Genomic DNA, 16644 nt, shown 5'->3' on the forward strand with positions numbered 1-16644 from the left:
TGTGCAAGTGTTCAGTAGTGGTATTATTTTATTAGTGAAAATACAGGAGGAGTCAGGAGGTTGCCAGTTTTTAATTCAGAGTGAGCAATGGAGTCATTCTGTAACCTTGAGCAGGTCATGCAGTCTCTTGTTTTGTAACACATCCTGGGAAAGCTCTGTGTTGTGCAGCATGTGTTTCTTCCCTCCCACAAGTCATTCTAAATAAAGGGAGGATGGGAAGACAAGTATACAACTTCACCAAGCTGCTAAAGATAGCTGGTGGTACTTAAGGAAATACATCATTACAAGTAGCAGAGGGTGAGAAGGTAGTGGATGTAACAGTTGAGAACTTGAACTTGTGTTAGTTACTCGTAGACAAGACTGAATTTTGCCTGTTGCAGATCTCTTTCTCATTTAAGTTCAGTATACGCTGTGCTTAACTGCATCTCCACTGTGAAGCGAGTGTATATAACCTTTATTGCATTCTAAGAACTCAGTCACTCGCTAATCCATGGTGTTTAGCTGGTAAACAAGTTCTTACTTTAGACTGAGTACTGTCGGTATTTGAGCTCTGTGATTGCCAAGATTGATAATCGGCTCGTATAGCATCTAGTATTTGGCTCTTACATAACAATATACATATCAGGCTCTTGTGTGGTTTTTCCCTCATCTGACAGAGGAAGGTTATGATTATACACTGTCATTAAAATTACAAGATACCGGTGAACTTTTCGAAAAGTATACATCTGTTTAAGACTTAGCCAGCTAACCATTTGTCTAATTACATAAGGCACAGTAGCATTAAATGAAATTATTTGCCATGCTTTATGCATGCAAATACAGGGTTTCAGGTTTTTGTTTCATGTAAGATCCTACATCTGTGTTTTACTGATTGCACAAAACAAATAAATTATTTAAAACACGAGGCTTCAAAACTGTTATTTAATGTACTTTGTGAAGGAACCAGCTTGCACGGTGAATTGTGAGGCACAGCTGAATGCAAGCGCTGGTTTGTGCGTGTGCATTATGGTGGATTCAAATTGAAAGCACCTGGATCTTTCTCCTACTGTATTGCAGTCTGGTTGTCCAGCTTGTTCCTGGAGGCTTTTTACTTGCCTTTAGTCCTGCTTCAGCTCTCAGCTCAACTGGCATAAGGATGGAGAGGAATAGTGTTTGTCTTTAGCAAGGATAAACAATGGTTTGTAGTCTGCAAAATCAGCAGTTACGAAAAAAGGATTCTTCGTATAATCCTGGCTATATGCCTTAATTTATGGAGCAAGCTTAGTAGTAATGAAATACCAGGAATCTGCCTGCCCAAGCCCAGCTGAATATACTGGACACACACAGATTTGTTTGAGGAGATGGTAATTTGGCAAGATTTATACAGCGTTTCCCAGACCTGCAAAATATGTTACTTAATTTTCTTTCTGCCTTTAATTTAGACTTCCTGATATGGATCATGACAGTGCTGAAACTTTGTAACTGAATATTTGCAGGAAGTAGCTGAATGAATTTTCTTACCTGTTAAAAATAAATATTGCCTGAGGCAACAACTGGAGTAGAAAATACAAACCTTAAATGCCTTTGCCAAGAAAATCTGAGCAAGCTGTAAGAGTTGTTTTTTTTAATGTATTAGAAGTTCAAGTAACCTTAACTTGCTGGTTCTTCCAGTTTGGCCTACAACAGATGAATAATAACTTTGTATGGAAAACCTTGTTCTTAACTTCCCACTGATAAAATTAAATACATTCTTGCTTTAGTATTTTGATTTAGTATAATTAAAATAATGACTTACAATTTGATAAATGTTATTTTCATTACTACAGTGCCCTGAAGCACTGTATATGGAAAATTTTACAATATTATACAGATCTGGAGGTATGTAATGTGCTTGTCAGGCTATTAATTCACTTGCATAAAGTGTTTTGGTTTTTATAGCAAGTGAATTTAGAGTGTTTCTTTGGAAATTGAGTAGAAGTAAACAATCAGATAATTTATGAAATTAGGTATAAATTATGCCATTCTGATGCTGTGAGGGTATCCTTAAAATATGTCCGGGCAGGTACAGTTCCAAGCACCTCATCATTCAATAGCTGCTGCTTTTAAGCAGCATCCTGCTGTCTGGTTTGGGATGGTGGGTGGGTGGATGGATGGTTGTTTGTTGCGGGTTTTTTGGTGGTTGTTGTGGTGAGGTTTTTTTGTTGGTTTTGGTGGTGGTGGTTTTTGTTTTGTTTTTTAGTAATTTAACTGTCACTCAGTAGAAACTGCTTCACTCCTACACATATTTCAGGGTTCTTTTATGGATCCTTCCTGAAGTGCTATGCCATGAAAGTTAAGAAAACCTCCAATACTTCAAAGTGTGTTAAACTACAGCAATAACACTGTAATGTGGTATTATCTAATATTTTCTTTATTTCCACCTTCCCCTGTTTCCTGTATCTTCAGATAGTTTGGATCTTTACCAGGATGACTTTTAGGTCTCTGTTTTTCTTTATGACTGAGAAGCACAAATATAAAAATGTCAGTCATAATCAAAGAAATGTTAAAGTTTGTTTCAAATGTAACTACTTCTGTTCTCAAAGATTCTGTATGATCCAGTTTCTTCCTGTCTGTATGGCCTGTGCTGATACCACAAATGATGCTCTGGCAGAAAATGTTTCATTTAATTAAACTCTATTATACTTTTTTCAGTATTCTATCTGAAATGTCACATTCTGACATTAAAACAAATGTCATAATTGTTTGGCGTACTGTGGCATAGTAACCATAGCAAATAGATTCATTTCTTGGGACTTTTTAGTGTTAAAAATAATTATATTATTTGCATTTAAGACAGAAATGTGTAATTTAAGATGATACAGAGCTGCTTTTGTTAAAATTAAGTTTACACCTAGCCAGGAGATAGCGTTTGCTTTTTAACTACAGTCAGAAGGTTAACAGTAAACAGGTGGAGTTTTTTATAGCACATCTCATACATACCTACAAGAATGCATTATTAAGATGGCAGTAATGCTCATCAGCTTCACTTGTGTCACAACTTGTAACCGGTTCGTAGCCCCAGTGAGGCACTGGTAAAGCTACCATTAGAGCTTGGAGTGTGACTTGCAGAGACCATCTGGGCTGCAAAATGCAGTGGTGGACTGATCCGGGCACCTGAAGTGGGGGGTGGCTCATTTAGGGGTTTCTGCTTCAGGGTCTTCTCACTGGGCCACTAAGTACAGAAATACTTGCTCATTCTCCTCTAAGAGTGTCCTTGCTGTTAAGAAAACAGCCACATGCTGGGCTGTATTAGCAAGGGTATGGCCAGTGGGTCAAGAGAAGTGATTCTTTTCAACCCTTTCAACACCTTTGACATGCTGTGTGCAGTTGTGGCTCTCATGAGGGAAAGACACTGATGTATTAAATGACCACTTGGATGATTAGTGTTCTGGAGCACGTCTTGCATAAGGAGAGGCTGAGAGGACTGGCTTTCTTCAGCCTTAGAAATAGAAGGCCTTAGCCTTCTATACTTAGGGTAATGGTGCTCTGTCTTCAACTGACTAATGGGAGGGTGTAGAGAGACAGACTCGTCCTGGTCCACAGTCATAAACAGGAGACGGCAAGCGCAAGTTGCAGAAAAGAAATTCTGAATAGATATTGGGAGAGGCAGATATGATGGGTGTAGTTAAAAAACAAACAAGCAAAAACACGCAAAAAAACCAAAACGAAATAAGCTCTTCACAGTGGCGATAATCTCTCTATCCCTGGGGATGCTCAGAATGTGAGTAGGTCCTTAGCAACCTGCTTGGTGATGGTACTACTCTGAGTGTGGGGTTAGGCCAGATTCCAGGTGACTTCCAGAGGTCCCTTCAGTCAGAATTACTTGTGATTCTCATGGTGAGACTAGTAAGAGTATCTAGTGCAGAAAACACCCTTCAATTCCAAAAGATGAATTGGTTAATAAAACACACCAAAAAAACCCCACAGAAAACCAACAGACACACCAACTGCCTCCACCCCTCTAGAAAAGAAACAGCAAAACCAAAAAAACCCCACCATATCATGGAAAGGACTGTGTAGGGGAAATGTTCTGTGCAACTTTTCTTCTTTTAGTTTTCAAATGAAAGGATTTTTTTCTCCTGACATAGACACCATTAGAGATTATAAAACTTGTAGAGTTTACATCTCTTAATCTTTTAATACAAAGCAATACTGGCGACTACTTGTGCATACTGCACTTGCAGACTAATAAGCAATCCTTTAACTGACATCTGGCACTTTTCCCAGATAGCCTGCATTCATTTCAAAGCCCGTGTTGTGTGGTAAAGTAGGACTTTAGAGGTATTTCTGTATGGACAGTGAGGTAGGTAAAATGTTCTTTTTGGATAGTGTAGTAAAAAGAAGTGTCTCGCATGCAAAAGCAAGTTCAGCAGCAGCTCCCTCAGAGTGGTGCAGCTGTCCAGAGCTGTGATTATAACCCCCACACACTCCAATCATTGCAGAAATGAAAGGACTTCACTTAGTGGAAAATACAGAGAAAAATTTTGCCAGGTAGTCTTTCTTCTTATTTGCTGAAATTATGGCTTCAGGGAGATTTAGAGATTGAAAGAGTACATATTAGCAGGATAGATCATTTGTAGTGGAACAGAGATCTCAACTATACTTGAGGAATGCTAGCTCTTTGTCAAAAAACTGACTTGTTTCTCTCTAAGCCTGTAGCAGGCAGGTTCTTTATTGAGATTTTATTGTGGTAGCTGTCATTCTTTTAGTATTCCATGTTTTGTTATGCATTTGTTTCTCTTCCTATTTTTTGTGGCCTTTGGAACCACAACAGCATTTTTTCTGGTAAACAGTTGTAGATAATGGAGCTTTCTACGCATGTGAATAGTTTTTACAGGAAAATAAGGTTACGTGATAATCACACAAAACCTCGAAGTATTGAATAGAACTGTGTCTTGCTGAATGAATGTTCTGATACAATAAATTACTGGGCATCTTAATTACAGGCAGATTTCTAACTGAATGTTTTGCCATTCTTGGGCTATTTTTACAACATTTCACAATTCTCTAAACACACTTTATCTGCATCTTTGGTATGCAAGAGTGCACATGCTCTGAAATAATTATTACTGATCTGTAAGAACTCTGAAGCATTTGAAGACTGAAACAGGGGAGGAAGCTCACCTAGTTCTTACGTTCTAGAACTTGGGCCATCACTTTCTGTTTTCTTAAAACTTTTTATCAGCTATGGCTAACATTTGGAAATTTTAGATTGTACCTAGAATTCATTCTATGAATGTATATAAGTGATACAGCTGGAAAGAGTAACTCTGTAAAAGGAGTGCAAGCAAGAAATATGGAATATTAAAAACATTTCAGTTATTTTTCTTACACAGTCCAAGATTTTCTTATTAAAAGGAGACTATTAAAACTGAAATGAATCCCTTCCCCCAAAGCAGTTACTGAAGTGTGGAGAACGAAACCTCCTTATTTATGAGCACTTATTGTTGCATTGTAGGCCTTATACTGCCAAGTTATTTAAGGTAAACAGCCCTTTATGGTCAAAGTTTTTTTCCTTCTATTGTGTAAAAAATTGTGTAAGTAAGTATGTAAATATATGTATGTGTATATATATATATATATATAAATACTCCACAAAGACTTAATCTTACTCTATTAACAAGTTTAATAGCTGTCTATGAGGAGTCTTTCTCTAGAAAAATGTACTTTTAGCAAAGTCAGTTTGCCAATGTTTTAAAGTTGATTATTTTCTACAGCGACTCCAAATTACTGATGTTTTGCTGCGATAAAGTCATATCAGTTGTTCCAGATATGCTATTTAAAGTAAGCAAACTTCTTGCTGTGACGCTGTTTTGGTTGTCAGCCAAAGAGAAGAGAAAAGCAGCTTGCTCTAACTCCTTGACGAGCAATAATCTTTTGCCTTTTGAGAACCCCGCTTTATACAGCATTCGTAAAAACACACTTTCTAAAGTCTTTTCATTTAATATATGGCAAAGTGTATCTTGTGTGTGTATAAAAGGCTCAGCTTACCCTTGCAGTGCAGGTGTGTGACACATTTTCTTGTCTTACATGTGTTATGCTATGTACATATGTTACAAATATGAAAGTTTTAATTTCATACTCTACTGAAGGGCTGAGTTCTGATACCTCGTTTTTCACTTTCTTTCAGAAAGTGTGTGACAATTGTCCTTTTACTAACTGGTCAATTTACAACTAGATAGTTTATCCCTTATTTGATATAGTAGTTGTTCAATGATGCTGTAGATTTAAGTCTCTTTTTCAAGTGAACTGTTAGTCTTCTTTATTTTCCTCCTTGAAATATTTATACTGTGGATCTTCATGGCTGCTATTTTGAAGGATCCTTTTTTTTTTTCCTTGTAAACATGAGAATTCATTTGGCCTAAAATAATTTCATATTCCATTTTTGCCAGTTCCCCCTAAAGCCTGACTTTCTGAGTGGCTGTGCCTTATGTCACTGGCTTTTGTATGGCTTATGTCTGTCTGATTTATGCATGCAAACATTGCTTAACAATGTGGCCATGATGTTGTGCATTTTAACTTTTTTTTTAAACATAAAAGCAATTCAATTTTTAATCTTTTGGTCAGCAAGATCATTTATTGTTTATGTAGCTTAGTCTGGTGGAAGTTAATTGTACCTTTAGGAATTTAGGATCTGTCAGCCCTGGGATTTATCCCATGCTGTGTTATGTCTTGCTTCTGTTTGATGTTCTGTTTGAATGTGCTGGAGCACACTTGCCTGTTTGAACATGCCATACTCTCCTCATGCTGTTGAAATAATGGAGCATGTCTGTTTCGTGGGATATGTTGGATGAAAGTAAACGTAAAAACGTAAAGATTTCTATACTCTGGTAGCAGTGAATTTAGTTTTGCTTCCTTTTTCGTTTCTGACATCCAGCTTCCTGATACAATTCAAAACCTTTCATCCACCTTGAGCTTTTGAAGTAGTAAAACTGCCGGTGTTCTTTGCTTGCACATTAATGTGCAAGCACTCATTTGGGAGTTTGTAGTATGCTTTTTCTTCATTGCTCCTGACCCTTAGTTGCAATCAGCTTATACATTTTAATGTGTGTATATATAAATACTTTATTCTGGCTAGAGGATTGTACCAGTAAAGCCTCTGTTACAGTTAGGAGAATTGCACAGATGCAGATGTCTATGTGAGGGTCCCATATGCAGAGTATGGGGTAAAGGAGTAAATATAGTCCAGAGGAAACAGTCTCCTTAATATATTAGAACAATATAGGAGTTGGTTTCAAAAGAAAATGTGCTCACTTTTACTAGGAGATCTTTCTGTGAGACAGTTTATATTGGGTGCTGTGTGGAGACGTGTTGTGATACAATAAGGTGCGGTTTCATTGAAATGCAACCAATTTAACACGTTCCTTTGAAAGGAGAAGGTTCCTTGCTGCTTTTATGCACTACTTCTGTTGTTCATCTTATAATACTCTAAGCTAATTCTGTTTACAAAATGAGGGGAGTGGTCCAGGTGAGTTACTCTGATTTGAATTTGCTTGCCATATAATCAACTGAGTTCCAGAGAAGGCTCAAGCAAGGGAAGGTCAGGGACAGAGCTTGATGAGGAGGAATGAAGTGGAAGAGAATTAAGCCTACTTCTCCAGTGGTGGCATTAAACTGTTAATGAAATAGCACTGTTGAACACAGCTTACTTTTCTCAGAGGGATTTCATCCCTGTGTCATCTGAGAGGAGCTTTTTGCCTTAGAAGGATACCTGACCTTGAGCTTGTTATAATGGTGTCTTGCGATGCCTCTGAGACACCAATGTGTGATGGCTAGTTCTGCTGATATCCAGGCTGTATAACTTGTCAGAAATTTATGATAATGAGAAAACTGTCAGAAATGCGGAGAAGCTTAGATGCATGTAGTTAGAGTTCACTGGAAAGTCATCTTGCTTTAAATCTGGACTGAAGTTGGGTACCTTAATGTAGATTAAATTTCTGATTTGGTCTCTAAGTTTTGAGTCTTTTTTGTCTCTTTCTAAATGATCAGAAATATATTTCTGGTCTGATATTTTGGATCAGTAGGGGCCTGTCTGTAAGAAAGAGTTAGTAAATTGCTCAAGTGTTGCCTCTAAGTGAAACTGGTCTATGCATGCAAATCATTATCTTATGATAGCCTTTGATTCTGGGTAGTTATGGCTAAAGCCTTCAGGGAAAATTTAACAGTTGTTAATGAGACCTTGTAGCTATATAGATAAAAGTTTTTTCTGTCAGTGCTGCTGAGCCTACAAGTGTAGTTTTGGATTCTCCCGTAATCTGGAAGAAGATACAAGAGTTGGCTCACAATTTGGAAGCAGATTTGTAAATCATCTTAAGGATATTACAATGCAAAGAACAGCATGCTCCTATAGAAGTTTACTGTCGCTCCTCTGTTGTGTTGTAGTACAACTAAACCAAATTAACTGTACTGAAAGTAAGCAAAGCATGGGGTCAAGAGCTGGGAAGATGACTCACTCACAGCACTGGTATCTAGTCCACATCTTTACGTATGAGGAACTTCCAAACAGTATTGTATTGTTGTCCTGTAGCTCTGTGGAAGGAACTGGGAGTTATATACGGTAGAGTGCCACTCCTGAGTTTCTAGGAATTTTAATTTCTTACATTTTGCTTACATTTTTTTGTGCAATTTTAGTTTGAGAGTGACTTTATAAGGTTGGGGAGGGGTTGTGTGGCGTTTTATCTCTCCCTATCAAAGTGTGTTGCCAGCAGATAGTGCGCAATATGTAATACGTCATCTTGTTTCACGATTCAGTTTGTGATAGCAAGAACTTAGAAGGTAACTTCTGACCTCTACCCATGCCTCAAGCCCGTACATTGCGAGAATAAGTCTTTATTTAGAATTTTCTGGGAAAATTAATATTAGGATTTGTGACATTTTCCAAAAATTGGTACATTGTTTTGGGGAGGGCACATTTCTTTTTCCTGAAATGGCCATCTGTTTTAATAACTTCACAAGTGTTTTCTATTACTTCCCTAGTTAACTAGCTAAAAAACCTTTTCTCTGAAATGGTTGCTTTTGTCTTAGCCAGATGAGGTTGTTATAAGAACATCATAAGGCATTTAGTGTAGTGCATCATAGCTACTGGGTTGGTTTGATTTGGTTTTGGTCTTCTGTAAAATAAAATTTTGGGTTATAACCTATACTTTCTTTTCATTTGTAAGCTGTTAATATGCCTTACTTTGATTACTCAGAGTTAAAGTCTATAACAAACTTTTAAAATACTTTTCAGTGATGTTGAATTTTAAGATTTTTTATTATTATTATTATTTTTTAGGAAACATAAGTGCAATTAGGTCAGATTTTTAAGATCGACACATGCTTTCTTGAAGAAAGTTGAAGTAAAAAACTGGCTGCTGCTGGCTGTTTAGCAGACTTCCTTTGCAGGATTGTGGTGTGTCCGTGTTCCCATTACTATGTGCTGGTAACAAAAACCAAAACCACACCCCATTGTATTACTCTAAGTCCACTCATTTGGAGTTGATGGATTTTCTCCCCATGTTGATCTTGTGAATGTAGGCAGCTGGTCACTGGATTGCACATGATGGACCCCCCCTGGTTTCCTTGACCAGGCCAAGAAGTAGCAGCTTTTTAGCTAATGAGAGAAGATTAATAGTCAGTGTTGTCTTCTGGATGAATTTATGTACTTGGAAGCTGTGTTTATGTTAAACTTATCAGAACACCTGACACTCCAAGTTAACTTTGTGTTTAACAAGCTTTTTGCGTACAACTGGAAAGGGAAACCTTTGATCATAAAACTTGAAGTGCATCAGAGTGAAATTGGCAAGGTGGCAAGTGTGATTCTCAGAATGGCAATGAGCTGTTTCCCATTAATTCAGTTAAGTTTCTAGTGATACATTATTAGCATGTCTGTGGCATCAATGGTTGCTCTGTCATTTGGAGAGTATTACTTCATATTTGTGAGGTTTCAGTTATGTTTTGTCAGGAACTTCATGGTGTTGTAGCTGTGATGCAGCCCAAGTGTTCAGATGGATCCCTTTCTGTATCAGTAGAACTTAACTGTGTGCTTACATGAACTGAAACCTAAATTACTAAGTAATGATTGTTGCTATATTATAGTTGTTGATTATGCACCCAATGGAATATTAAGTGCACATCTCTCCTAAAAGAGCAGAAGAAGGGGAGGTCACCATGCAAAACAAAGGTTTCTGTGCATCCTCAGTACCACTTGCCCGTGTGTGCCTGAAAACAAGGCAGCGGCAGCAGCAGTTGCCCTGTCTTGGACTTACCACAAAGACAGATGACCACAACTAGATGTTTACTTCCAGGCTATGGATCTTTTGTCCTTGGCTCCTTCTATTGCTATATGTCATTAATAAGCCATAGCTTCAGCTTTGATTATGAATATGACCTTTTTCTCATTATTTTCCATTCCCCGCTCTTCTGCTTGCAAAATTAAGGAAGGTGCTTTAAAATGAAAGTATGGCTGTGTGCCACGCAGTTACTGGAAGTCATTTTGTATTTTGATCTTACCCTTTTTCAGCAGCTGTTTAAGACAACTCTTAAACTTTTGCCTGCTACAGGAAGTTTTTTGGAAATAATATATTTGTAACTGGCACTGCAGCCCAAAAGACTCACGTAGCTTGACAGTATGAATGTAGTAAACATTATTTGAGGGTATAGTAACTTTGAAAGATAAGAGCGTCACTGGAGAGCTTTTTCATATTGCATACAATCTGTAGCTTAAAGAAGATGGAAAATTTTATCTCGATGCTGTGACAGACAATGCAAAGTATACTGGCCTCCCCAATGCGTCACATCTTGTGCTGTTAGTAAAACAACCTGCTGGGCTTTTCCTTGCCAAAATTCAGGGCTGGGAAGTGTGCTTTGACATTTTACAGAGAAAAGAGCAGGAACTGACCTGGCTTAAGCAATACCAGTCAGAGTGCATGAAACGCTGTTCTGTATGATGTGGAATGCTTGCCTCAAACTTTGTTAAATGCAGACTGAACTTGCCATTATTAATGAATTGCATTTGGTAATAACCTCAGAATGTTGTTACTAAGGACTCGTCTTACCCTTATGTGTTTTCTCCATCCATTAAAAAGGAGAGCCTAACTTTAGGAAACAAGGGAAAGATTTTATTACTGTGTGTAGAACCTTTGCTCTTTGAGAGAGTTCCATGAAGTCCTCAATCAGGAAGCTATTAACACATAACATCTCAAAATATTTTTGTGGAAATTGATTCGTTATGTAAATGTCTCTTTGTACACTGACTGGCAGTATCTACTGAAAATGCGAACAAAAATATTACCTATACCATAGAAATGGAATGGAAGAAAAACTCTGAATGATGTGACAGCAAAGCCAACTCAACTCTAATCTTTTTAAATTGTGACCAAAAAAGAGCTTTGATTTGTGCATAAATATAAGAGATAGCTCAGTACTATTATAAACTCCCATTTTGTTTATAAAGCTGTTCTATTTTTCATGAAATCTTTTTCTGAAAGATCATAGATTATACTTGCTCGTTGTTTCCCATTTGTAAAGTACACATAAGGTCCTACCCTTCATCTGCCAGATCATCTTTTTGCATTAATTGTCTTTGTCATAATCTTTTCCTATAAGTAGGAATTGATCCAAGTGAGGTGAAAACTTGGCCTTAAATTTAGTTTTAAGGAAGTGAAGAGAATTGATTAACAAAAATGTGGTTCACCATAGAAACAGATCAGCCAATACCACATATGCAGAAAATTAACTATTTTCTGGTACTTTCATATTTGATACGAAACATAGCAACAAGACGATAGCTTGACAACAGTAGCAGCTGCACATATTTTTCTTCCTTTTCTGAAAGAATGTTCTTGTGGAAAAAATGTATTCCTTGCAAAGTAATTTATATTACAAGTTTCATCACAAAAATTCTGTGGGTGGGTACAATAGGCTAGAAATTAAATTTGTGATTTGTATAATAAATGATGGTTTTGATTTGATGTGACACTTCTAGTCTCTTACAAGTGACACAGCTACAGGCAATAGAATAATCTCTTCCCCTTGTGAAGATAAATGTATCAGACCAAACGATCTTATATTAAATTACAACTTCCCTTTTTTACCATATGAGAAGATTCATGAAACTGTTCATTAAATAAAAGCACAACCCAATTAAAAGGGTACTTTAGCCAAAATGTCTTGAAGATATTTTCTAATATTAGACATGTAGTTAATTTGTATAGGGTACTGCCATAAGAGGCTTGATCCAACTAAAGGAATTTTCCTTTATGCAGCAAGTGGTGTGATTGTGGTCATACTGAGCTAGAAGATGCTTTTCTTATCTCAGTTGGACTGAAACCATCAAATGCAAATGAAATATCATAATAAGAGGAATCTAGTATCTCAAATGCCTTTCTTGAGGGGAAGAGGGGTATAGTACATCTGGCTCATCTTACAGAACTTAATTGTGCTCATATTATTGGTTGTCATGTTTTCGCAGAGAGAAGGAGCAAGAAAGGGAAGAACAGTTAATGGAAGACAAGAAAAGGAAGAAGGAGGATAAGAAAAAGAAGGAATCTGCTCAGAAGGTAGGGTTTGATATATTTGAAGTCTTCTATCCAGCTGGAACATAAATAGCATTTGTGATGGTAAGATGTTAAGCTGTATTTGAGCTTAATATTGTTTAGAGTGATGCTTTATTAGAGACTATTTTTGCATGATTTTTATGGAATTTAAGTGTTTAACTTACAAATTTCCTCTCCTTAGTGTGTTATGTGAAGTAAAAGAAGGTTTTTTTATATATAAAGCATTAAAAGTAAGTTATTGAATATGGGTCTCTTGATCTGTGCAACTCCTGTGGTTTTGAGGTGTTTGGGGTTGGAAATGCTGCCAGTTTTGCAATTCTTGCAGTAAAATTGACTAAATATTTTCCTAGAGCAAGATGATACTTTTTTATTTTTTTGCGAGTCCTCAAGGAATTTTATATTAGTTTATATTAAATATTTACCACTGAAGGTTCTCTTTGTTTTGTGCTATCTATCACTTAGGTTTTATATTTTCTGTAGCTAGTAGCACTTTTGCTGAAGTTCACCAGTTCAAGCTGTGGAGAATTGATAAGTCACTGTGAATTGTTCTTGTTCAGAAAATGGATTTGAACATGTGGTGTATTAGGAGCTCTCTATTTTGCTGAAAATCTAGTAGATTGTTCTAGGTGTTAAGCTGGCATATGAACTTGAGTCTCTTGCCGCTTTATCCATGCTTTTTACTGGTAAAATCCCTTCTGTGTCATTCTGGGCTTCCCAGTACAAGACCGATATAGCCATCCTGGGACGTGTCCAGCAAAAGACCCCTAAGATGATTAAGGGAGTGGAGTACCTGACAAATGAGGAGAGGCTGAGAGAGCTGGGACCATTCAGTCTGGAGAAGAGAAAACTCAGGGGATGATGTTAGTCAATGTGTACAAATACCTTGTGAGAGGGTGCAATGAAGATGGAGGTGGGCTTTTCTCAGTGGTGCCCAGGGACAAGGCACAGGGCATTGTTCACAAATTGAAGTATAGGAAATTCCTCTTAATCATAAGAAGACTTTATTGTGCATGTGTGTGGTTGGGCAACCACTGGAACAGGTTTCCCAGAGAGGTTGTGGTGCCTCCATAGAATCATTTTGGGTGGAAAAGATCTTTAACATCATCGAGCCCAAGCATTAACCAAACACTGTCAAGTTCACCTCTAAACCATGTCCCTAAGAACCTCATCTTTGGAGATGCTCAAAAAGTAGATGGACACGGCCCTGTGCAGTCCGTTTTTGATGAGTTTGCTTTGAGCTGAGAAGACTCTTGGAAACAGGTGGGGAGCAGAGGTGGGAACTGTGGGCTAGATCTCAAGAGGCTGTCCCTTCCAACCTCACTGATTAGGTGAAATTGAGGGCGGAAGGCTTTACTTTAAGTAGTCTGTTTTTCAGTTACTTCAGTAACAACAGATCCTGTGAAAGATCAGATATTAGTCTGTTAGATTCTGTAGGTTTCTGCTGAGAACAGCCAGCACTGATTTCAGTTAAATTTTGGCCTATCCAGGGCCTTTTTAAATCTGGCTTTTTCACCAATTTGACTCCATTGCTTTTAAATCAGATAAAGTGGTGTATTTCTGGTTTTATCCAGCCATTGTGTTGATACATCCCCAGCAATACTGCAAAAGATCAGTAGCTACAGAATAAGGTTTCTTCAGTGTCTCTTTGCCTCAGTGTTGCCGCTGTTTAACATTTTTTAAGTACAAAAAGTATGTGTAGGAACCAGGAGGAGCAGACCCTCTAAATAAAGACTAATGACTTGAGAATTATATGCTGATATTCAATGATACAAGAGAAACTGGAAAGGGTTGTAGTGAACATCTTGCTTACAGTGCTGTTGGCTATTCACTGAGGGATTGGTGCTTTGAATACAAGAGAGATTTACCAACTTCCCTGTGTGGTCCCTCACCTAAGTTATTCAGTATAATTGAATGTTGATATTTTGCCAAATCTTGGGAAGTGTAAACACTAAATAAGTTAATCTCCTAACTAAATAAGTTAATCTCCTAGAGACCAAACTTAACAATAATACTTGGAGATATCTAGGAATAGCAAAGCAGGCAACTGCAAGGACAGAACATAAGAGTGTGTGTGTGTGTCTACATGTGTGTATGTGTGTTTTCGTTCTTAGTGACTGTGGTGGTGTTCAGCAAATAAGCAATAATGATTTGAGGGTAGCTTTTTAGGCAGAATTCGTGTAACTTTAAACTACTTTCTTCCTGGATTTTCTGAAACGTAAATTAAAAAAAAAAAAAAAAAAAAATCACTTAAACGGAGGTTATACAAGCCAAATCACAGGCTAAATTCCTGTGGTTGGTGTCCCAGGGGCTGTTTGGCAGCTTGTCAGGAGGCTGAGTTGTACTCTACCTTCCTGTTCACTGTAGCTGCTACAGCCCTGCCGGTGCTTATAGGCTGCCCACAAAGAGGTGACAGCTGTCAATCTGAGACGGTGTCACATTTTCTCAGTCTTTGTATTCTAGACCTGAAAAAAAAAAAATTACAAAACCAAATTGTTTTGACAAGGAGAGAAATGCAGTATAGACAGAAGTATTTTTCTTTTTCCTAAAGCAAACTGCAGTTATCATCTAGAATTCCTTAAAGATTTAGTAACATGGGCTTCTTCCAAGTAGACAAGTTACTGTTTTACTAAACATGTTTACTGTTGACTATAGTAGACCTATCAGCATTACCAGATTGGATTAATGAATAATTTCCTCCCCTTTTTCTTTTCCTTTAGTAGTGGAGCTTCAAAGTCACTTAAGTGCTTAACAGAAGTGTTTAGCTGTGTTACAGTAGACAATATAATTTGACACATAAGGCATTTTTTGGTAAGTGAAGTGAAAATTGATGTCTGGCTTGGTACAGGTACAGTTTTGGTACAGGTGCATTTTTAGTGTCTCGGAGACTTTTGGATTACATAATTCTGTGAAGTTACAGTGTGTAAGATTTTGTGTTATAATTAATGTTCCACTTTGCATATTGCAGTGTTCATCTTTGCAAAGTAAATGATGCCATAGTAATTCAGAGCAGTTTGTCTTTTTATTCTTTACTATACAAAGGAGTTCTGGCTTAGTTGGTTTAAACAATAAACTGTTTTTTACTTGTACTTTCATTATTCTATACTGTCACTGTGTACCTTCCAGAATTATGGACTAGTTCAGCGATTTCATTTAAGAATAGGTGTCATAGAGCCTAACACATGATGATCTTTAGGGTTTTTTTTCATTATTGTGTGGTGGAACTCATGATCTACAGATACAAAACTTGCTACAATACACATGGTTCCAGAGAATATCCCAGTGGTATGTTTGTCTCTACTGTAGCTGGATATATGCTATCCTGAAAGAGTGTAGAAGTACAGCAAAACCACATATTGAACATGTTGGCCAGCATGATGGCTCACTTAGGTAATCAGCTTCTTATTGAATCCAAGAGACTTTGAAGTCTGATGCTTTATAGGTATTGCTGGTGCTTTTGGTAATTATGGCAATGAATCCAGTCAGGTTTAGGATTTCTTCTCTCTGGAAGAGATGTCATGGGAAAGTTGGTTTGGGAAGATGGCAGAGACAAACTGCTACCCTCACCTGTGGTTACTTGTATGAGAGCTCTGTTGAGAGGCCGAACAGTCCGCTGTAAGGATACTCTCATAGAAGGAAGTTTTTGTTACTCTTTAATACTTCACCTTCAAAATCTGAAAGAACCGTGATGCAATAGCATGTTCGTTTGGGCTTTGGAAGTCCATGATGGGGATGAGGAAGAGGGTGAATACTAAAAATCATAATGATTGAAGTCATTGCTGTTTCTGCTGAGGGCTTTTGCATCAGGCAAAGGTGTTATAGGAGCTGTCGTACTTTTGAAAACTTCATATATGTGACTAGGAGTACCATTTAGGCTTGTAGCTCATCTGCTGATAATTTTCATACAACAAATATCGATCTTGTTGCTAAGAAATCAAAATTGTGATTTAGCGCAGCCTGTTCAATGTTTCTTTCGAGGTTCTTAAAACTGTATTTACATTCTTGCTCTTAATTTGCAGGTCACAGATCAAAAAACCAAAGGTAAGAATCTTTGATCCTAAAGAGTATTTTTAATTGACTTGAGCCAGTACTT

At 37.4% G+C, this 16644-nt stretch overlaps 1 protein-coding gene across 11 annotated transcripts in view; it reads left to right on the forward strand.

Annotated features, from left to right (window-relative positions):
* The window catches only part of TNRC6B (trinucleotide repeat containing adaptor 6B), a 131270-nt gene that overhangs the window by 74800 nt on the left and 39826 nt on the right, over nucleotides 1-16644 (forward strand). For 10 of the 11 annotated variants that reach the window (XM_080347486.1, XM_080347494.1, XM_080347488.1 and 7 more), the window contains 2 exons: nucleotides 12470-12557; nucleotides 16571-16592. In XM_080347486.1, coding sequence (XP_080203612.1) covers nucleotides 12470-12557; nucleotides 16571-16592 — 110 coding nt within the window. Of the gene's footprint in view, nucleotides 1-5752; nucleotides 6023-12469; nucleotides 12558-16570; nucleotides 16593-16644 lie in introns of those variants that run through there. The other variant, XM_080347493.1, reaches the window with a different exon arrangement.

The sequence above is a fragment of the Nesoenas mayeri genome, assembly GCF_963082525.1.
Source record: "Nesoenas mayeri genome assembly, chromosome: 1".
NCBI lineage: Eukaryota > Metazoa > Chordata > Aves > Columbiformes > Columbidae > Nesoenas > Nesoenas mayeri.